Genomic DNA, 24,924 nt, shown 5'->3' with positions numbered 1-24,924 from the left:
TATTTTTTAAAGTTTTATTACAGACAATTTTGAACATATATAAAAGGATCAACAAGAAACTCTCCTGTACCCACCAACCCAGTCCCCAGGCCATCCCACTCCTTCTACAGCCCCATCTAACCCTCCTTTAATATTATTCTGAAGGAACTCTTTTGCTTTCAAAATTTTTAAAGGAAATTATTTTCAAGTTTGGAGACAATTCTTTTACGACAAGTTATCATTTCATCTGGAGAAGGCAATGGCACCCCACTCCAGTACTCTTGCCTGGAAAATCCCATGGATGGAGGAGCCTGGTAGGCTGCAGTCCATGGAGTCGCTGAGGGTCAGACACGACTGAGCGCCTTCACTTTCACGCATTGGAAAAGGAAATGGCAACCCACTCCAGTGTTCTTGCCTGGAGAATCCCAGGGACAGGGAAGCCTGGTGGGCTGCCATCTATGGGGTCGCACAGAGTTGGACACGACTGAAGTGACTTAGCAATAGCAATCATTTCATCTGCAAATATTTCAAAATGTTATCTCTAAAAGATAAGGATTTTTAAGTCTGAATTTTGCTAACTTTATCCCTGTGATATAGTTTAATACATTTCTCTGTTCTCTGCATTTCATGTAAACAGGTGACTGGATGTAGACTTGGCAAGACTACATCCATGTGGTGGTATGTTACTCCACCAGGAGGCACAGGCTGCCTGGTTGGTTTTGCAAGGCTAAGCAGTTCTTCAAGAGTGAAGCTTAGATCCCCTAATTCACTAAGGTTACAGACTGACTTTATTCTATCATTTCTTCTTTATTTACTAGGTAGAGGTTCTACAAAGAGAAACTTTCCTCTTACACTATCTGGTAGTACCTAATAGAATATATCTCATATAAGAAAAGAAACAGCTTTCCTTCTTCCATTTATTAGTTTTAATAATAATGACTTGGTTCACTAACAATCCTCCAACAATAAAATTATTTTCATTAATATATTTCATTTCACTGCAATTATTCTTAACAATACTCAAACTCTCTCAACTTTGCCTAGTGGAAGAGGCTTCAGGTTAGCTCCCAAGTCCTTCTGACCCAACCCTAGTAGTCTTTGAGAGCTTCATTTCTATCTGGTATGTCAAATGTTCCAAAATCAGCTTATTTCTTGCCTCAGATGCGGAATAACCATTTCACCAGGGAGCCTGATTCTCTTTGGTAATAAACAGATTAAGACTACCATCTGGGTGCTCAAAGTGTTCATTGTTATTGGGTTGGTTTTTTGTTTTCTTTCCAATTACTCACGGACTTAGAGGTCATCGAGTCCAATGCCTATCAGTTCAGTTCAGTCACTCAGTCGTGTCCGACTCTTCGCGACCCCATGAATCGCAGCACGCCAGGCCTCCCTGTCCATCACCAACTCCCGGAGTTTACCCAAACTCACATCCATCGAGTTGGTGATGCCATCCAGCCATCTCATCCTCTGTCGTCCCCTTCTCCTCCTGCCCCCAATCTCTCCCAGCATTAGAATCTTTTCCAATGAGTCAACTCTTCGCATGAGGTGGCCAACGTATTGGAGCTTCAGCTTTAGCATCATTCCTTCCAAAGAACACCCAGGACTGATCTCCTTTAGGATGGACTGGTTGGATCTCCTTGCAGTCCAAGGGACTCTCAAGAGTCTTCTCCAACACCACAGTTCAAAAGCATCAAGTCTTTGGCGCTCAGCTTTCTTCACAGTCCAACTCTCACATCTATGCATGACCACTGGAAAAACCATAGCCTTGACTAGACGGACCTTTGTTGGCAAAGTAATGTCTCTGCCTTTGAATATGCTATCTAGGTTGGTCATAAGTTTCCTTCCAAGGAGTAAGCATCTTTTAATTTCATGGCTGCAGTCACCATCTGCAGTGATTTTGGAGCTCAAAAAAATAAAGTCTGACACTGTGTCCACTGTTTCCCCATCTATTTCCCATGAAGTGATGGGACCGGATGCCATGATATTCGTTTTCTGAATGCTGAGCTTTAAGCCAACTATTTCACTCTCCACTTTCACTTTCATCAAGAGGCTTTTGAGTTCCTCTTCACTTTCTGCCATAAGGGTGGTGTCATCTGCATATCTGAGGTTATTGATATTTCTCTCGGCAATCTTGATTCCAGCTTGTGTTTCTTCCAGTCCAGTGTTTCTCATGATGTACTCTGCATAGAAGTTAAATAAGCAGGGTGGCAACAGACAGCCTTGATGTACTCCTTTTCCTATCTGGAACCAGTCTGTTGTTCCATGTCCAGTTCTAACTGTTGCCTCCTGACCTGCATACAGATTTCTCAAAAGGCAGGTCAGGTGGTTTGGTATTCCCATCTCTTTCAGAATTTTCCACAGTTTATTGTGATCCACACAGTCAAAGGCTTTGGCATAGTCAATAAGGCAGAAATAGATGTTTTTCTGGAACTCTCTTGCTTTTTCCATGATCCAGCAGATGTTGGCAATTTATCTCTTGTTCCTCTACCTTTTCTAAAAGCAGCTTGAACATCAGGAAGTTCACAGTTCACATATTGCTGAAGCCTGGCTTGGAGAATTTTGAGCATTACTTTACTAGCATGTGAGATGAGTGCAATTGTGTGGTAGTTTGAGCATTCTTTGGCTTTGCCTTTCTTTGGGATTGGAATGAAAACTGACCTTTTCCAGTCCTGTGGCCACTGCTGAGTTTTCCAAATTTGCTGGCATATTGAGTGCAGCACTTTCACAGCATCATCTTTCAGGATTTGGAATAGCTCAACTGGAATTCCATCACCTCCACTAGCTTTCTTCTAGTGATGCTTTCTAAGGCCCACTTGACTTCACATTCCAGGATGTCTGGCTCTAGGTCAGTGATCACACCATCGTGATTATCTGGGTCGTGAAGATCTTTTTTGTACAGTTCTTCTGTATATTCTTGCCACCTCTTAATATCTTCTGCTTCTGTTAGGTCCATACCATTCTGTCCTTTATCGAGCCCATCTTTGCATGAAATGTTCCCTTGGTATCTCTAATTTTCTTGAAGAAATCTCTAGTCTTTCCCTGTAAGACAGGCTAAACAAGTCAGTGAGAAAACAAAATGCCCACAGAGGAGGACCCAACCACTGCTGAAGGACCTGCCAGCACAGTGGTTCACATCATGAACATCTGGGCTCTTCCCTGAAAAAGTGGAATTACTATCCACTGAAAACTGAAGCTGGGAATGTTGCATATACTCATTTACGTTTCACAACCACCCCCAATATGACAGATGAGGAAAACAAAGCCAAGGAGTTAAGCCATTTACCCACAATCAGAGCCAGCAGAACCAAGAGTCAAAAACAAGGTTTTTATGACGAAAAAGATCAAAATCTTTCCAACAGTGAGGTCTCAAACTTTTAAAATAGTCATGGTTCAGTCTGCCAAAAATTAATTTTTAAATATACATCTATATAATTAGAAATCAGTTTAAAATATCTTATACTGAGTCGATATGTTCCCTAGGAGTGTCTACCACTAGAGGGCACATCTAAGCGCTCTTCCACCTTCTAATGGAAAAATCATCCCAGTATCTGCAATTATTATGTCTCACGAGGCTTTCCAGCTCACCCGTCCAACACCCCCAATTTCTTCATCTGCTCCTCACAAGGTTTCAAATCCACCCAACAATCCCCAGAGAATGAGATAGTTGGATGGCATCACTGACTCAATGGACATGAGTTTGATAACTCCAGGAAACAGTGAGAACAGGGAAGCCTGGTGTTCTTAAGTCCATGGGGTCGCAAAGAGTCAGACACAACTGGGCGACTGAACAACCCCCAGGGGCTTCCCATGCCTAGGAACTGAACACTTCTTATAGGTACCAGACCTAAAGACTAACATGACCAGGAATGCATACTTAGGAGAGTCCTCCAGCTACTGTGAAGGCAAGCTAGGCATAATGCAACTGAGAGAAGATGGTAGCCTGAACCAGGAGAATGGCTGTGCTCCACTTAGTAATCAACAAATCCTGTCCCAAGTCCTCCTTCACCCACAGATATCTGGAAAAGCTGAAACATATCTAGATAACGTCCTTCCCTAAAAACCCACCAGTGACCTTTACCTCTAGAATCGTGCTCCATATAGCCCTCTCTTCTAGAAACTCAACCCTTCCCTATCAGCATTCCACTCATCTCTCAATATATCTAACAGTGATTTGTTTAAAAGTCCTCTAACGTAGCACCCCTCTCTGGCAATGCAGCACTAGTCATCTTCCTCTTCATTTCAGAGACGTCTTCACCGCCTCACTTCCCAACCACTTCAAAACCCAGCATAACGTGGCTTCTCCCCACTACTCCACTGCTCTAGAAAAGTTCAACCACCTCAACAGTAGGCCCAAGTGAAATCTCCCTCTCCTGATCATCTTCACCTTCCTGGCCACAGGGAGATCTGTTTAACACAGGAGGCCCAGTGCTACTCCCAGGAGTACTAGTAGTCACTGAGAGCAGCTGGGCCTTCCAAAACCACCCCTCCCCGACACCCACAGTCCTCTCTTGTTAACTGTTGTTCAAACCCAAACTTCAGCTTACAAAAGTAATTCAGAATGTCCATGTAGTTGTGTGAAGATGTACAAACCTAAAAGCACTTCTGTGTAAGCTCATGACTCAGTTCCAGGTGTGAACTCTCCCCAACAGAGTAAGGCTTTCTTATTCAACCACTCACAGCCCTCTAGGTCTAACAGACCCCAAACCTACTCCTCAAAACCTCCTTCATCACCGGTATTCCCAAAGGCAGGTAAGGATACCACCATCTACTGAGCGAATGCTTTCACATCCTACCAGGTTTTAAGGGCTTCCCTGTGGCTCAGTGGTAAAGAAACCACCTGCTAATGTAGGAAACATGGGTTCAATTCCTGGGTCAGGAAGATCCCGTGGAGAAGGAAATGGCAACCCACTTCAGTATTCTTGCCTGGGAAATCCCATGGACAGAGGAGCCTGGCTGGCTACAGGCGATGGAGCCACAAGAGAGTCAGACATGACTTAGCAACTAAACAATCAGTTTTAAATCCTAAATCTCTCAAACCATCCTCTGGCCAAGTAACCTTCTATTGTTCACACTTATTACCTCAACTGCTGCAACAGCATCCTAAATAATCTAACCAGTCAAAGTCCATCCTCCACGCTACTACCAGTTATCTCTTTCAAAAGCAAATTTGAATAAAATGCTCCCTGATTAACAATTCATTGGCACGCAATGATCAGGTAAAATAAAAAACTTCGTAACATAGAAAGGCTACCTGCAAGCTCTTCTCGCCCACACTTCATAATATAGCCAAGGCAAAATGTCTTGGAATTTCCCTCTGAAACCTATAGTTCCCTGTCCACTTGTCTTCACCCAGGCTTAGGCTTTCTGATGTCTGGAATATTTTTTCTAATTGTTTTCACCTGGGACGCCAGGGGAACTGCCTGGAAGTAGAGAGGTTGAGTGGAAAGGAAGAAAGGAAAAGATGAGAAACAGGAGTAGGGTAGGGGGTTGGAACGGAGAAGGCAATGGCACCCCACTCCAGTACTCTTGCCTGGAGAATCCCATGGACAGAGGAGCCTGGTAGGGTGCAGTCCATGGGGTCGAGAAGAGTCGGACACGACTGAGCAACTTCACTTTCACTTTTCACTTTCATGCATTGGAGAAGGAAATGGCAACCCACTCCAGTGTTTTTGCCTGGAGAATCCCAGGGATGGCGGAGCCTGGTGGGCTGCTGTCTATGGGGTTGCACAGAGTCGGACACGACTGAAGTGACTTAGCAGCAGCAGCAGCAGGGGGTTGGAAAGAGGGCCGTAGGAGGGAAAGGAAAGAGATCTAGATCCTGGGTGTTTGGCTACACACAAGTACCCACGAATGTTCACAGAACTAATTGGCTAGTGGAAGGAAAACCTAATAAACAGTCATACAAATGGAGAGCTAGTGAAAGATTTTGGAGACAATTTGATCCAATTTACATTTTAAGATTACTCTGGCTGCAGTGGGGACAGCAATCAGAAGAAAAGGAGCCAGGAAACACTAGAAGGCCTGTCCTTTAGTTTATATCAGGAGATGACGGTGGCTTACACTAGGCTGGAGGCAACGAAGATAGAGAGAAATGAATAGGTTCAAGAGGTATTTTGGAGGTAGAATTGACACAGCATTGTGATGGACTAGACACAGGGATATAGAAGTAAATGACCTGCATAACTCCAAGATGTCTGGCTTGAGCTTACGGGCACACTGTGATGTTAAGATGAAATAAAAGAGGAAATTTAAAAGGACAAAATTCATGAGCTCAGTTTTGGAAAACTATAAAGGATGAGAAGCCTGCAGGGATCAAATGAGCAGCTGAATATCCTGTATAACCATTATACTCCCTTTACAACCTGCATGTATGCATGCTAAGTCGCTTCAGTCCTGTCAGACTCTGCAACCCTATAGACCATAGCCTGCCAGACTCCTCTGTCCATGGGATTCTCCAGGCAAGAATACTGGAGTGGGTTGCCTTTACATCCTCTGGGGAACTTCCCCCTCTTATAACACTGACAGCGAAATTACTTAGTGTCAGCTTCTCCACTAAATAAATAATTCAAAAGTAGGTACCATGTCCTTTGGCTTCCCTGGTGGCTCAGATGGTAAAGAATCCGCCTGCAATGCAGGAGACCTGGGTTCGATCCCTCAATTGGGAAGGTCCCCTAGAGAAGGAAATGGCTACCCACTTCAGTATTCTAGCCTGGAGAAATCCACGGACAGAGGAGTCTGGCAGTCTACAGTCCATGGGGTCGCAAAGAGTCGGACACGACTGAGCGACTTTCATTTTTTCATGTTCCTTATCCTTGCTGCCTCCTTATCTCCTTACCTAACCCAAGATGTAAAACATGAGGCCCTTGATAAAATGTTTTCTAAACAACTCAATGTTCTCTTTTAAAATACAGCCTAGGATAACAACAAATTCCTTCAGATGGCAGTTATCTTTTTACTCTTTTTGAAAACTGGGACTATTAATGCATTCCATCCTCCAGAACGTCTCTCATTTCCCTCACAACTCCACAAAGATCATGAACAGTAATCTAGAAATCTCAGCTTTGAATTCTCTTGCCCCATGCCCCCCACCATAAGACCTGAATCATTCAACATTTACTAAGTGCCCACACTAGCTAAACAATGGACTTACCAAAATTGAGAAATACAGTGCTTTTCTTAATGGAAGTAGCTCTTTTTTGAGTAAACAGATATAAACAGACACAGTACGAGGTCATAACTGCTTTAACACAGGTCTGAACAAAGTGCTTTGGGAAAAACAAAAGTACCTCATTCTTTGCAAGGGAAGACCTGGATCCTTAAGGCCATGGAGATGGGACAGAAGAAACCCCAAACCAGTTCCTTGGCTCCTTCTCCATAAAGCCAGCTAAATGTCTGCAATTGTTTCGTTCCCCTATGATTAATTCCTTTATTATCCAATTTATCTGAATAGATTTTGGATGCTCAAAATAAAAAAATGAAAATACCAAAATAAAGCAAGTTATAATGAATTTGTTTTCCTCCTTTAAAATGTCTTGAAGTACACAATCATTTGCGAAGAAACAAGAACAGAAGGATACAAACCAAAACATTAACAACAATTCTTTGGGTGGCAGAATTAAAAGGGTAATTGAGATCTTCTATTTTTCCTTTCGTACTATTGCTTCCTCCAAGGTTTTCTGGAGTGAGTGTGAATTATCTTATTACTAGGACTAACAAAAAATTCTTTAAAAAGAAGAAACCTACCAGATTTAGAACTAAAAAAGTTTTTTTTTTCTTTAAGGTAGTACTCTGTGTTTTGTCGACAGTGAAATAAACAGGCAACAGATGGGAATTAAATTCATACAATCTTTCTTGTGGTCAGTCTGTCCATATATCATCCAAAGCCTTAAAAAATAAACTTCTGATTTAAAAATTCCACTTCCAAGATATTATTCCAAACGAAATCAACAGTAACACAAACAGAACTATTAAAGGATGTGTATACATATTAACAATAGCAAAATATTAAAAATGACTTTACTTTCCAACACTTCACTCATGCATTTAATAAATATTTATTGAGTATCTACTATGTGCCAGGCACTGACGTTACAGCAATGAACAAAGTGTACAAAAATCAAGACCAAAGTACTTGCCCTCAAAGGAGCGCACAGTCTAGTGGGGGCCAAACAATGGCATATAAATAATAAAGAAAATCAGTAAAATATTTGGCATGTTATATTTTTATATAGACTGTGAAGAAAAAATTAAACAGGGAAAGGAGGTAGGAAATGGGGGGAGTTGGTCAGAAAACCTCTAAGATGGTAACATTTGAAGTTAAAATGACTCTTGTTTTATATATAAAAATGATTTACTACTCCATTAAGTATATCACACTCTTTTTAAAACTGCCTCCATTAAATCTATCACACTCTTCTTAAAATTGCTTCAGTAATTATGGAATACATTTCTTTATCCTAAATATAAGCTAAGCTAAGACCTAATGATTCTACCAGATGAAGACCTAAAGATTCTATTCCGTCTTTTCTACTAGCTTAAAAAGCCCATGCTTACGGTCACCCAGGTCTGTCCCTACCACAATTTTCTTTGCTCTCTCATCTTCCCTACTGTCAAATCAATCTCTTCATTTCACACAACTCTTACCAAACATCATGTTTTACATCATGATAAAAATGTTAGTAAAAAGAATACAGTATCACTAAATGTTTCTGTATGTTTCAGAGTTACACACTGATTCAGTGTAATCCTCCTAAACTATGATTCTCAAAGTTATTCTGGACATAGTTCCTTACCTCAAGTTTCACAATGAATGCAATGGTACATGCAGAAAAAACACAGCAACAGTCTCTATTCATACTGCAGCTGTCTAGATCAGGGTTACCTGAGTTACTTAAGTAACTTAATATATCAGATATATTATGTACATATATGGAGTTTCCCTGGTGGCTCAAATGGTAAGGAATCTGCCCACAATGCACGAGATTCCAGTTCAATCCCTGGGTCGGGGAGCGGGGGGGGGGGGTGGTGGAGATCCCCTGGAGGAGGGGATCCAGTTTTCTTGCCTGGAGAATGCCATGGACAGTGGAAAAGCAGCCAGATAATATGGAAACAAATGAGTGTGGCTGTGTTTCAACAAAACTTTACAGTCCCATGGCCATAGTTTGTCAACCCATTTAGCATCATGTTAAATGTGTAATGACTCTACAGAGAGCGTCAGCAGGAGTGGTTCTTTTACTGGTACTGTCTCTCTCTCTTAACTCTTAACAGAGAAAGACTTAGAGGAAAGACAAAAAAAAAAAAAACTTCCTTAAATTAGCGGATGATTTTAACCATGTTTTCACAGAGAAAAGACATGTGAGTGTGTAAGTGCAAAAAAGCAGCAGTTACAAATGAAGGCAAAACCCTGCACACAAAATGGCTTACACATTGAGCTGTATGATTTAAAGCCACCTGCTAAGACGTGAGTAAGGTTTTAGCTACAAGAATATTCACCAAAAAAATTTTTATAATGATGAAAAACTGAGAACAGCCTATATTTGTTACATCTGGAAGACTAATTAAATAAATGATGGTACATCCATACAGTGCAACTATTTAAGGTAACAGAAAATATTTATTGATAAAAAAGATACTTTTGATGTTTTTTTTAGACAGGTTACAAAACTGAATGTACAGTATGATCCCATTTTTATGAAAATAAATGTACATTTACACAAATGAGCATACATAAAGCTACCTAGAATGATATACCAACCTATTACAGCGGTTACTATGGACAGTGAAATTAAGGTAATTATATCTTCTTGTGGATTACTTGTAATTTCTAATTTTTCTAGAAGTATATATTGATTTGATTTGGTAATAAAGTTATTTTTAAAATATAAAATAAGAACTAGAACAGGTGATTTAGGTGAACATTTTCAAAATAAACTCTCAAAGCATATAACTTGCATTGGTTCTTAAAACTTCGAATGATTTCTCCTCAGTCTCCAAATGCTAGCTACAAGGACCAAGAAAATTAAGGAATTACATATAAAAAGAAATGTATATAATAATGTAAGTTAATAATCTTCAAATAGGGAGTACTACAGGAAGTCTGGAACATTTATCAAAGCACCACCACCGAAACACTCAAGGACATTTACGATACTATTCCGATCATCTACTTTATATACTGCCTCTGATTCAAGGTCTGAATGGGAAAAGCAACTATCATTATTCACGCCACTGACGAGGATCTTCAATCACCAACTTTGGGGGGAAAGGAAGAAGAGGGGGAAAGAGTCACACTACAATGTGATGGATCTCAAAATCCCATGAGAATTCCATATTCAGGGTCCAAACACATCTGTAAGAGACTCAAAGGTTGATTAATTGATATTACGGCAAATGCTAACCTGATTCTAGATGGGCTATAGCCAGTATAATTCTGGATCACCTATGTAGCCCATCAATAAAATAAAACTCAAACAATAATTCAATAAAAACTATTTTTTCCAAATAAATATGAATAGCACTCACGAAACACTGTAGCAGAAAACATATAAATATTAAAATGTTACAATTACATAAAATTATACTCGCACCTACATAAGGATTCAAACACAAAGTAAATAATTTGCTAGGACTATGAAGAGTTTTAAATTCATTATCATTACACAACCAGAACAGGAAGACTTTTTTAATAAAGGACAAATGCAGTCACTAACCAAATATAATTATTCCTGACTGGCTATATTGTTTTCAACTAGGCACATAAAGTCTCTAAAACATGCACATTTTATAAGCCCCCAACACCTGCACAAATACCTTACTACTGAACTAGTCATGCAACTCTGAACAGGATGAGGTTTTGAAAACTCACCATTCAGGCCCAAAGTTCAGTGTCTGCGTTTCCGCTGCCATTCTTTTCCGTATGTTTACAACAGATTTTTATATGCAGAGAAACCTGTTCAAGAGAAAACATCTCCATACAGTTGGTCAAGACTGAATCAGAATTCCAGGCCAGAAAGTACAACTAGGGAGCGTGTTTTGCTTATGCTCCTCTCAACCAGTCACCAGAATGAGGTTTTTTTAATGCCTATTTATAATACAGCAGGCAAAGTAAAATGAATAAACCAACCCTTAATTCTAATCCACCATCTTTTTATGTTTACACAGGAAAAGGAGGCAGGGTATAAGAGACGCTGGTCAGACAGGTGGTAGCAGACCACGCAGGGCCCTGGAGACCAAACGAAGGATTTCTCCTTTTTCAGCTTTAGGCAGTGGGGAAGGAATGAGGGGTAACAGATTTACATTTTATTAATAATTTGTATTACTCGCTTGGAATGGCTCACCCATCACCATGAAGTACATCAAAGATTCTTAAAGACCTCTCCTTATCTATCTCACAGCTTTTGCCACAACTCTCCCCACTGTTTCCTTAGCACTTTACACTCTGGTGATTCTTTAAAAAATTATCTTGGACCATTAAGTGAAAATAATCCACTAATCAATTTCACGAGTCATCTTTCAAGAGCAATTTTAAGATATCAGAACTTAAGGTGAAATGTCAGACAGGAAGGACAAATACTGTATATTACTTATATGTGGAATCTTTAACAAGCCAAACTCACAGTAAAGTGGTGGTTACCAGGGACTGAAGGGTGGGAGACATGGTAAGAAACTGGTCAAAGGTAAAAACTACAGCTTTAAGATTAACAAGTTCTGGGGATCCAAGGTACAGCATGGTGATTACAGCTAATAATACTGTAGTATACATATGGAAGTTGCTAAGAATAGACCCTAAATATTCTCACACACACAAAATATAAGAAAAGGTAATTATGTGATAGGAAGGAGATGTATGCTATGCTGATAATCATTTTGCAATATACACTGAAAATTAATCAAATCAACACATGAACACCTTAAACCAAGACAATGTTATGTCAATCACATCTCAATAAAGCTGAAAAAAAGAATATGAGTTTAGAAAACAGAAAATACTATAAATATTGTAAACATATGATAAATATCTGCAAGATTTATCACATCACCCTGATTGTTCTTTAAAAGATCTAAAACCAATAAACTACATACTGATCTAAAACACAGAAAGGGCAAAGTAAAAACGTGCTAACGTCCATATTCAACTATTTATCTGCCCTCTTCCTGGAAGGTATTTCTGATGGTTGGATGGCATCATGGACTCAATGGACATGACTCTAAGCAAACTCCAGGAGACAGCAAAGGAGAGGGAAGCCTGGCATATTGCAGTCCGTGAGATCACAAAGAGTCGGACAAGACTTAGCAAATGAACAACAACAAATGCCAACCATGTGGGTTCCAGGGAGAGTTCCGTATTCTTACTTGACCCTGATAACCTCTCCCTGGTCAGATAAGCGTGCACATCAGACTCAAATGAGATCAACTTAGTGCTCTCACCACCTCACAAGCAACTGATGATTCCAAAACAACATAAGGCATACGGCTTTTACTTTAAACTCTCTGCAACTGGAATGCACCTTAACGAGCGCCATGCTACAACTGCTACTGGCCCACAATGGAAGTTGTATCACAGTTGTCATTGTGTGCACAAGGATAAAACCTGGTCAGAGCTGCTCATTATTGTCATATTCTCAATTGTGTTGTTCCTAATAGCTGATTTTAAGGGCTGTTTACAATGCCTTCAAGAAGATTATGCTGTAATTCTAAATTGAAACATGTTGTGTATCAAAAAAGAAAGCAAATAAAGCCATGGGATAGTAGTGAAGTAACTCTCCATCACTGGAGGAATGACTGCAACTGTTTTACAGAACTTGAGAAAGGGAAAAAAAACACATAAAAAAGATAAGCTTGTGGTTCGTTAGTTAGACTTGACACTGCACAATTCACAAGGCCACACGCAGCAGCCCTGAAGTATTAATATTTAAGGGGAAAAAATTAAACAGCTTAGAACGCTTTTAAGAACTACACAAGCACCAAATCGCTGCATTTCAAAATGACGAAAGAATAACGGAGCACTCTCTTAAGAAATGTTTCATCACCAATACCCTTAATGTTACCTGACACTACAAAGGTGGGGAGAGTGAGGAGGAAGGAGACTTCTACAATTCTAAGTTCTGCATAATTTATAAAAGTCATATAATGTGCAGAAGCTGAAGAATATCTAATTAGAAGCTGAAGTATACCTCACAATTGATTTTACTTCTATTTTCCTTTTAACATATGTACAAAGTATATACTGCCTGATGAAAATCTGTTAAACTTATTTGCTAAGTAAGTTGAAAAGAATTTTTTTAAAACTGTAAAATAAAAATTCTAATTAAAGAAGTATGCCATCAGTTTACTCTGCAGTATGATTTCCTTCTTAGTAATACATAAATGAAGAATCTCACAAGTGATGAATACTAGACTCAATTAAATTATGGTATATCCCTACTGAAATCACTTGTCAAGGGAGTGATAATGACCAGACATCCGGTAAGGTACCACTGTGAATTAAGACAAGTGTCCTCCTTACAAAAGGCAGAGCAACCAGAGAACAAATTGCCAACAACCAGTGGATCACACAGAAAGCAAGGCAATTCCAGAAAAACATCTACTTCTGCTTCACTGACTACACAAAAGCCTTTGACTGTGTGGATCACAACAAACTGTGGAAAATTCTTAGACAGAAATACCAGACCACTTTACCTGCCTCCTGAGAAACCCGTATGAAGGGCATGAAGCAACAGTTAGAACTGGACATGAAGCAACAGTCAGAACTGGACATGGAACAACAGACTGGTTCCAAATTGAGAAAGCAGTACAGCAGGATATTTGTGAAAATACTAAAATCATTCTTAAGAGATTTAATACGCTTTTACCCTTTAAATTACTACCACAAGGCTACACAGGTCCTGGAAATACAAACTCCAGGACTGTCATTACCACATAGAGGCTGTGCTGTACAGGCAATGGTCTTGAGTTACAGAAGCCCTGGATTCACGAAACACCTGAAGAACATCAACCAAGGACATCCTTTTCCTATCCTCAGTCATTCATTCCACCTACAAACTTTCAGGAAGAGTCAAAATACCATATAGCAGAAACACTGAAAGCTCAGAAGTTTCTTTAATGCCTTGAGCTGGGAGCCTCACTACCTTTATAATGCAGGTTTCCATAAGATTATGCCCTATGGTAGTTTTCTGGAGAACTCTTATGAACCTAAGACAGTAATCCAAACAATTCAATTATCAACTAAAGAGACCTACATTACTTAGAATAGTGTTCTGCTCATTCTCCTTTATGAATTAAAGCAGGAAATCTAAAAGTTATGACTGTTGAAGAAATCTAATTTAAGGTACTATAGCTTCTAATTCTGAATTCCCCACCCCAGACTGCTCCTTCCAAATCAAATTAAATGAGCCCAGTTCTAATAGATTTATTTCTATGTACTGGATTGTCTGACACAATGTCTCTGAATTATAAATTATTTGGAATGGAAGGTGGGACTTATTTCTCAACTGCCATTTCTAAGCATGCAGTGAAGTATCAAAACGAGTATAAGCTTTGCCACCATTTAAATCCCACTAAGCTACATGTTGTCAACTCAAACCCCCAGGAGACTTGTGATCTTTAGAAAACAGCTGATTTTTATAGCAAATTGGGTCCTGAACCAGACTCTGTAGGCTGTGCCCCCACCATGCTCTTCTGCCTCTTTAGATAGTCTTATTCTTGAAACTATTTCCTTCCTTGTCCTCCACGACCAGCCCTTTACAGATACATTCCCCCATCTTTACTCCTTTCCAATTTAGTCACTGTTCCCCAAGTTTATCTCCTAACTTCCCTCAGTGTACCCACGGATCCTTTAACTATAAATTCTGTTTAGATATTGTTTGGAATCTTATTTACAATGGTCCTCTCCACTAGTGTTTCAGGTAGAACTCTGCCAACTAAATTATGGGGAATTTAAAATAGGGGCTCAGACAGTAAAGAATCTGCCTGCAATGGGGGAGGCCCGGGTTCGACCCCTGGGTCAGGAAGATCCCTGGAGAAGGAAATGGCTACCCACTTGAGTATTCTCGCCCGAAGCATTCCAAGGACAGAGGAGCCTGGTGGGCTACAGTCCATGGAGTCACAAAGAGTTGGACACAACTAACATTTTCATTTTTACCTTGATATAGCGGATACAGGAAGTGAGGGTGTTATTACAGCAAGAGCAATGAAGATTCTCCCACAAATTCCACCCCTGCTGTGAATTACAGATTTTTTTTCTCCCATGACCTCTGTGGCATTTCCAGCAGCCTGCTCCTCTTGGATATCTAATCAACAACTGATCAAGGTATCACTGTTTTGGGGCTTTCCAGGTGGCACAGGTGGTAAAGAACCCTCCTGCCAATGCAGGAGACCAAGACACAGGTTTGATCCCTGGGTTAGGAAGACCCCCTGGACGAGGGCATGACAACCCACAGCAATATTCTTACCTGGAGAATACCATGGACAGAGGAGCCTGGCAGACTACAGTCCATGGGGTCGCAAAGAGCTGGATACAACTGGGTGACTAACACACCACTGTTTTCAGTTTACTAGTCAGTCAGGCTCAAAAGCCTAGAATCATCTGAAACTCCCTCCTCTTCTCTGTCCCTCATATGTAATCATTTGGCCTGAAATTTGGTCAATTTCCCTTCAAGATTCCACCTGCATTCTTTCATTATAGCCGAACTTTTGTTAACCCATGTCTGGATTACTACAATAAAATGTCTAATCTGCTCCCCTGACTCGGCCTCTGATTGCATCCAACAAGATCAATCTTTCTAAACCCTGTGTGTATGGTCAAAACTCCTCGTATTTTCAGGTTTCCATCAATCTGACAATCTATACCTTCTCAACTTAACCTTTCACTGTTTCACCTCCAAACTCAAAGCCAAATGATAACTTTCAACTCTCTATTGCATTCTCCTTCTTCTGTGGTTCAGGCTCATGCCACCCCCTTACCCTAGAAGGCCCACCCTCACATCCTCCTTCCTTTACAGTGGCTTATACAAAACCAAGGATACATTCAAACAAACACGCCATAAAATATTCCCCAAAGGAGAAGAAGGAAAATCTGAACAAAGGATGCAAAAATGGAATGGAATCTATAGCATGTAATACTGGGGGTGGGGTGCTTTTTGAAACTGTATAGAAAAACCTTGAAAGGAAAGAAGAAATGGAAAAGAAGTTTGGGAGGAAGGACACGCCATTTTAGACAAAACGAATGTGAGGAGCCATCCTAAATAATATACATCTACATCTTGAACTCCAGTGTGGAGTCATAATGAGACAGAGATTGGGAAGCAAATCTACAGACTTGTATCCAAATATTGCATAAAACTATCCCAAAGAAGAGGTCTAGAAGGGAAAGGACAAAGTCTCCCCACACACCATGCACGAGGATACAGGAAGGAGAAAAGACCATCAGTGAGGCATCCTTAGCCCTGACCTTTCACCTGAAGGCAAGTTCACGGACTCTAGCTTCTTCCACATTCACTTTATCTAAAGCAGAAAGGAAAAACAACGAGGTTCTTTGGGGAGATTATCTAATTATCCATCCATTAGCTCAATAAGGCTAAAAATTAAAGTGCAGTTTGAAAAAGCATGGCTGTATCACAGAAGTTCTCGTATTTTATGTCTTAAGAGCAATGGAAGGCTATGAAAAGATTTGGGCCAGAAAGTGTCCACGATGAAATTCACACTTTAGAAAGATCATTCAGGATGCCAGGAGGAAATAAACCAGCAAGAGTTAAGAGAAAGGAGAGGTATCAGTAATCCAACAGATAGCATGGATCTACATACCAGGAGAGCAGAGAGAGAAGTGACAATAATAACTATACTCACTGATATGAAAAAAATGTCAACAATATATTAAGTGCTCAAGACAGGTTACAGGATACAGAGGATATAATTACAATCAACACATCTTAAAATTTATTCTTAGTGGGTACTTACATATGCCCCCAAGTGTAATATTTACTTCTGAATGGTGAAATTATGAGCAATTCTTCTCCTAGTAAGTTACTAATTTGTGTTTAAAATAAAGATAACACTGGCCCAAAATATATATATATTAATGGAAGAATTCAGAAGCTTCAAATATTGAAGTCAAAAGAGAGACTGGAGAGTCTTCACTGGCTTCCATAATGAAGTCACTGCTGACTTGAAGAGTGCAATTAAAGAAGCATGGTGAGGACAGAGTGAGATTTCAGAGGTTGGGAGGTGAGAAAGGGAAGACTACAAATGCAGTTGACTTTTTCTAGAATCTTAGCTTCGAAAAAGCGAAGAGAAACGAAGCAGAGTAGAAAGAAAATTTCCACTTTCACTTTAGAGGAAAATATCCGAGATCAGACGAGATCGGGCGCGTTCAGGGTGGTAATATCCTAAAGGAAAAGTACTAGTACAATCAAAAAGTGAAGAAACGATTTAGCAAAAATATGATGGAAGTGCAGCTGTGAGAAGACAGGCTGGACAGGGCTTCAAAGAACAAATGGGGGAAAAAAACGCTATGCCTATCCACTTGTGACAAGAGCAAAGTGTGTTCAAATGACTGAAGACATCTGTAAGCTTTTTGTGGGGGAATAGCAAGTTGTGGGAAATTCACATTCGACGGCCTCAATTTTCTCAGGTAAGCAGGCAAATGACAGCAGGTGACAGGGTAAGGACTGAGAAGAATGCAGAGACGGTAGCTGCTGGGATCTACAACAGTATTGTTTATAAAATAAAAGTTAGGGGTAATTACTAATTTATCCCTGGAGAAGGACACAACAGCCCACTCCAGTATTACTGCCTGGAGAATTCCATGGACAGAAGAGTTTGGCAAGCTATACAGTTCACGGGGTCACACAGAGTCGGACACAACTGAAGCGACTTAGTACACAGTTAGTACACATGAGTTTATACAAATATTACAAAGACACTACAGATAATTCCATCAGCTTCCCCTAACATAAACAACTTACATTACCAAAGTATACCTGTCACGACTGAGACACCAACATTGGTACAACACTAGTAACTATAACCAGTTTTTCCAACAATGTCCTTGTTCTGTTTCAGCATCTAATCCAGGACACCACACTGCAGTTACCTACAGAAGTTCTGAAGGCCCAGTCAAGATGGAGATGACACCTACCTGCATTGTCGTGGGCTTCTTTCTCCAACTTAGCCTGAGAGAGAGCTGACGACATGACTGAATCTGGGTTAGGATTTTGTCTCCACAGTAAATGGAAGAGTAAGGCCAAGGGAGGGTACTGGCCAAAGTGTGACCGAGGCACAATGAGGAAGAAAGTCAAAACAAGAGTTTACAAATCTGAGATGCTGGTAATGTCAAAAAGCAGGTATAGTAGAAACAGAAAAGAAAGCACTAGAAGAGGCAGGAGGTAAGTCATGGAATCAGGAGCCTGGGAAGACTGGATGGATCATCCCATGGACTCTGAAGTAACCTCAGGATAATGGCAGAGAGAAGAAAGAAGAAAACAAAGGATGATGCCTCAGGGTCCAGATCTGATGATAATAAGGGGAAGAGACAGTTGTACTGTCAGACAGCATGAACGTCAGAGGAAAAGAGCTTTTGCACAAAGGAGGAGGAACAATCACTAAAGTGATTCTAATCTACCACCTAAACCAGAAAATGTCTGTGTAAGGTATTAATAACTACAGACAACAGAAGCACTTTGGGCTTAATGGTCCTCTGACTAAAGAAACAGAACTGGCCTGTGAATGGAAGAGGATGAAGAGCCTGATGCTGCCTGCTGATGCACCTACCACTGGGCAGGAAAACAGCAGTGAGAGAACCTCAGAGGGATAAAGGGAAGGTAAAATGTCAAATTATCAGGGCAAGATGGGCCTCAGTAACCCTAATAACACTGAAAAACATCCTGTGAGCAGTTTAACACACGGAGAATTAATAAGGCCTCCCTCCCTCCCTCCGGCCCCTCCTCTCCTTTCGCTACTCCAATTCTGGGGATAAGGACCTCAGAGAAAGGGCTACCCTTGAATTTTAAACAGAGCTGACTTAAAAACAGCCGAGAGGATATTTCTACGTAACCACTATTTCAGACCTTGCCTATTATTCAAAATTCCTTATAAGTGAATTCAAGTAATATATTTCTTCTGCACTTAATACCAGAAAGTTGACAGTCTTTGATATACTGCATCCTATGCCTGACAATGCATTTAATCTAGCCTTTCTGTCAACTTCTTGAAGACACTAAATCAGCCCTCGCTAGCACTGATTGCTAGTATCTAATTATTTTTCTTTTTTTCTATATATTTTTCTAGCTTTCCTGAACTTCCTCAACTCCTCTTTGGGACCTCATCTATCACTCTGTGTGCGTGCAAATATATGCTCAATGGTGAAAAGAGAAGAAATCAACATAGCTCTTTTATATTGTTGGGTCTGCAACAAAGAAAAGAAAGACCCTGGCCTCTTAGCTCTTAACTTTACCATTTTCTCACAACCTGGTACAGTGCTGAGGAGCCAGATGACTTCTGGGCACTCACAATCACTATCAACATGAGGAAGCTACAGTTCTACATACTAAGTTCTGTCTGGACAAAGACAAATCAGAAGCCAAAGCAGAATCAAAACCTGGCACAATGGCTCATGTTCTTCTCTGAAAGTGTTCCCCAATACTGCTTCCCAGGAGAAGTCTTGATATATTGATCAGCTACCACTGCCAACAAAGGTTCGTCTAGTCAAGGCTATGGTTTTTCCCGTGGTCATGTATGGATATGAGAGTTGGACTGTGAAGAAGGCTGAGTGCCGAAGAATTGATGCTTTTGAACTGTGGTGTTGGAGAAGACTCTTGAGAGTCCCTTGGACTGCAAGGAGATCCAACCAGTCCATTCTGAAGGAGATCAGCCCTGGGATTTCTTTGGAAGGAATGATGCTAAAGCTGAAACTCCAGTACTTTGGCCACCTCATGTGAAGAGTTGACTCATTGGAAAAGACTCTGATGCTGGGAAGGATTGGGAGCAGGAGGAGAAGGGGATGACAGAGGACGAGATGGCTGGATGGCATCACTGACTCGATGGACGTGAGTCTGAGTGAACTCTGGGAGTTGGTGATGGACAGGGAGGCCTGGCGTGCTGCAATTCATGGGGTCGCAAAGAGTCGGACACGACTGAGCGACTGATCTGATCTGATCTGGTCTGATGCTACTAACATATCAAAACACACGCTCCCCCTGAATCTGTCTTTAAAAAATTATCTGATACTGCGTATCTCCCGTATTAATGTAAAAACTGACCAGAAAAAACCTATGGCAAACCTGGGATGAAGTCCAGCCAGTACTGTGCAGAGTCTGTCAAAAGACTAACACAGAATAAACACTAAGAACCTGAATCCGCCTCCATCTCCCCCACCTTCACTTTCCCCAAAGCAGAAAAAAGAACTACTCCCCTAGCACGCTTTAGGTGTACCAAATAATTAGTTGTGTGCCCATTCCAGCAACCAGCTATTCATATCTTAGCCAGACCTGGACTAACACAAGATTAATAACTCCACTTCTGCAAATTAGTTCAACTACTTCAAAAGATAGTTTAGCAGTTATCGATCACATCTAAATAATACATCTATCTGGCGACCCCACAATCCACTGCTAGGCATACACTCAAGGGAAATTTCTACCCAGAGATGAGTATCAGATATGCAGAGTAGCTTTATTCATACCTGACACATGGCTATCATGTTTACCAACACAAATGTCCATCAACAAGTAAACGAATAAGCAAATATATGGGAGCTTCAAGGTTGGTGAAGATGTGGAAAGGATGGTGCAAAGCACTCTGATCCACCCTTTCCCACACACCTTGCCCTATGCATCCCTGTCACCTGGCTGTTACTGACTTAGGTAACATCACTAATGAGATAAACTGGCACCACGTGCCTTCTGATGAGATACACTAACAAGGACACAGTATCACTAACGTTATATTCCTGACAAAAATGCATAAACTAAAATTAATTTTTTAAAAAATCAGGTAAGTCCAAATTGACAACACAAAATCAATCTACCATAGTCACCAAAATTACCAATGTCATGAAAGACAAAGGCTGAAGAACCATCCCAGATTAAGGGAGATTAAAGAGACATAAAAACTAAGTGTATAATTCAATCCTGAACCAGCAAAAAAAAAAAAAAAAAAAAAGCTATAAGATACATTAAAGAGATAATTAGAACAATTTGAATAGGAGATATGGATTAGACAACAGTATTATACTAATGTTACTTTTCTAAGATTTTGAATTTTTTACTGTGATTATGTAGAGGAATGTTCTCATTCTTAGAAAATAACACTGAAATGTCTGGAGGAAAAGAATCATGAGGTCTGTAACAGACTCTCAAACGGAAGAGAAAAAAACTACAAAAAATTAAAATTATATATACATATATATATTGGAGACGGTGATGGCACCCCACTCCAGTACTCCTGCCTGGAAAATCCCATGGATGGAGGAGCCTGGTAGGCTGCAGTCCATGGGGTCGCGAAGAGTCAGACACAACTGAGCGACTTCACTTTCACTTTTCACTTTCATGCACTGGAAAGGGAAATGGCAACCCACTCCAGTGTTCTTGCCTGGAGAATCCCAGGGATGGCGGAGCCTGGTGGGCTGCCGTCTATGGGGTCGCACAGAGTCGGACACGACTGAAGCGACTCAGCAGCATCAGCAGCGTGTGTATATATATATGTGTGTGTGTGTGTGTGTATGTACACATGTGTATATATACACACACATATATATATATATACACACATATATATACACACACGTGTATATCTACATATATATGGACTGCATATAGAGTTTCCTGGACTGCAAGGAGATCCAACCAGTCCATTCTAAAGGAGATCAGTCCTGGGTGTTCTTTGGAAGGAATGATGCTAAAGCTGAAACTCCAATACTTTGGCCACCTCATTCAAAGAGTTGACTCATTGGAAAAGACTGATGCTGGAAGGGATTGGGGGCAGGAGGAGAAGGGGACAACAGAGGATGAGATGGCTGGATGGCATCACCGACTTGATGGATGTGAGTTTGAGTGAACTCCCGGAGTTGGTGATGGACAGGGAGGCCTGGCGTGCTGCAATTCATGGGGTCGCAAAGAGTCAGACATGACTGAACGACTGAACTGAACTGATATCTGCATATATGGAGAAAGAAAAAAGAAAACTAGAGGTAAAGCAAATATGCTGTTCAGTCCCTTAGTCATGTATGACTCCTTGTGATCCCACGGAGTGCAGCATGCCAAGCTTTCTGTCCTTCACCATCTCTTGGAGCTTGCTCAAACTCATGTCCATCAAGTTGGTGATGCCATCCAACCATCTCTTACCTTGTCATCCTCTTCTCCTCCTGCTTTGAATCTTTCCCAGCATCAAGGTCTTTGTCAATGAATCAGCTCTTCGCATCAGGTGGCCAAAGTATTGGAGCTTCAACTTCAGCATCAGTCCTTTCAATGAATTATTCAGAGTTGATTTCCTTCAGGATTGACTGGTTTGATCTCCTTGCTGTCCAAGGGACTCTCAAGAGTCTTCTCCAGCACCACAGTTCAAAAGCATCAATTTTTTGGTGCTCAGACTTCTTTACAATCCAACTCTCACATCCGTACATATGGAATAACTACAGCTTGACTAGACGGAATTTTGTTGGCAAAGTAATGTTTGCTTTTTAATACGCTATCTAGGTTTGTCACAGCTTTTCTTCCAAGGAGCAAGCATTTTTTAATTTCATGGCTGTAGTAAAGGTCTGCAGTGATTCTGGAGACCAAGAAAATAAAGTCTGTCACTGTTTCTATTGTTTCCCCCGCTATTTGCCATGAAGTGATGAGACCAGATGTCATGATCTTCGTTTTTTTGAATGTTGAGTTTTAAGCCAGCTTTTTCACTCTCCTCTTTCACCTTCATCAGTAGGCTCTTTCTTTAGTTCCTGTTCGCTTTCTACCATTAGAGTGGTATCATCTGCACATCTGATCCAGCTTGTGATTCATCCAGCCCAGCATTTCTCATGATGTACTTTGCATATAAGTTAAATAAGCAGAGTGCCAATATACAGCCTTGACGTACTCCTTTCCCAGTTTTGTTACATGCCTGGTTCTAACTCTTGCTTCTTGACCTGCATACAGGTTTCTCAGAAGGCAGGTAAGGTAGTTTGGTATTCCCATCTCTACAAGAATTTTACAGTTTTATCATCAGGAAATGTTAAAAATGGTGACCAAATTGGGTGAAGGGCATATGGAAAGTTTAAGTAGTTTTTTGCAACTTTTCTGTACTTCTGTTTGAAATTATTTCAAAAAAAGTTTTTTTTTAATTGTATATATTTACACAACAAAATACTGACCAAGAAGAAGAAATTAATTGATACCTGCAACATATTGCATGAATTATCATTCACTGTGTCCAGCAAAAGGAGCCAGCCGCCAAAGAATATACACTGTCACATTCCTTTTATGATGTTCAACAGGTAAAATAATCAGTTCTGACAGATGTCTGAACTCTGTTCACCATGGAAGCAGGGACTACTTCCTGGGAAGGACAAGAGGAGATCTTTTGGGGTGCTGGAAATGCTCACTATCTTGATTTAGCTAGTGACTACAGAACTCATACATTATGTAAAAAATTTTCCAACTATGCACTTCAGATTTGTGCACATATTTATTATATTTTATATCTCAATTTTAAAAGGGTTACAATAAACCATAAACGGTTTAGCTAAGGGGGGAAATAGTACAAGTAAAATATTTTAATGGACATGAAGCAAAACTATTTTAAAGGCAAATTTTCTGATAATACTAAATTCACTCCCTACTTAAATTTCTGTAATTAAAAAGATCTTATACCACTATCTTGATAACATAATCTATAAATATATCAACTTTTAAGACTATAAACAAGTCCACATTCAAATGAAGCAAGACTCAGGCACTAGGCTAAAATAATTCATTTTTTCAAACTTTAGAAAAAAGCTAAGTAAAAATATGAAGAGGTTCAAACATAAGAGAGGAACCACACTTACCACATCACTTATAATTATAAAAGACTGAAAATCTCATAAAAAGCAGCACACTCCCTCAACATAATACAGGTACAATAACTCTGCACACAGAGTCTAACTATGCACACAGTCACCCCTCAGTACCGAGGGGGACTGGTCCCAAGACCCCATCTGATACCAAAGCTCAGGGACACACAAATCCTTTACACTCTACCCTCCACATCCAAGAACATGGAGCCCATGGATACACAGGGCCAACTGTCTTAAAAAAGAGAATAAATAAAGACATGCTCATGAGGTGGGATTAATAATAGTTTTTCTGTTTTCATGATTTGCAGCAATATTCTTCAATTACTTTTACAGCAAAATACATTTTAACTCCCACAAAAAGTGTCTGCCTTGCCTGTTTGAAACACTCTTACAATCCCAACATTAATGTCAAAGAAAGTTTATTTCTTTTCAACATTAACTCCTTTAAAAAAATAATGTTAAGGTGCAAAAATAAAAGGAAAAATTCACCTATTAGAGCAAAAAGCACATTTTCCTTCTGCACCCACCTGTATGACAATACCAACTCTCTTCATTTTTAAACATGCAAATTTTTAAAATAATTCTTAAAATACGATCTGTTTACACATCTACTAATGACAAAAATTCATGAAGCAAAATTAGGCTTCACTACTAAACATTTATCCTAAAGAACAAAGGACTCCTTCCCCAACTCCCCAGGAAATCATCATAAGTCAAAACTGTCTACATCTCTCTGTATCACACATTATTGTATGAAATTTCATAAAAATACTATTTATTTCTATGTTAATTATACTTTTTATGACATGTCTTCAAAAATAGTATAGATGCTGTTGGCGTCTCTCCTCATCCTAAAAAGAACTTAAATTTCAATTTACAGCACAAAAATGAACACTGCAATCCAGCAAGATCTGAATCACTAC

The 24,924-nt window shown here is 40.1% G+C and overlaps 1 protein-coding gene across 9 annotated transcripts in view; it reads right to left on the bottom strand.

Moving 5' to 3' along the window:
• The window catches only part of GIGYF2 (GRB10 interacting GYF protein 2), a 127,491-nt gene that overhangs the window by 90,895 nt on the left and 11,672 nt on the right, over positions 1–24,924 (bottom strand). For all 9 annotated transcript variants that reach the window (XM_070368487.1, XM_070368490.1, XM_070368492.1 and 6 more), the window contains one exon: positions 10,844–10,927. In XM_070368487.1, the coding sequence (XP_070224588.1) occupies positions 10,844–10,884 (41 nt within the window). In that variant the 5' untranslated portion in view covers positions 10,885–10,927. The remainder of the gene's footprint in view (positions 1–10,843; positions 10,928–24,924) is intronic.

Source organism: Bos mutus, chromosome 3 (assembly GCF_027580195.1).
Source record: "Bos mutus isolate GX-2022 chromosome 3, NWIPB_WYAK_1.1, whole genome shotgun sequence".
NCBI lineage: Eukaryota > Metazoa > Chordata > Mammalia > Artiodactyla > Bovidae > Bos > Bos mutus.
Note: the sequence above shows the minus strand (reverse complement) of the source record. Positions and strands in the feature narration are given on the sequence as shown.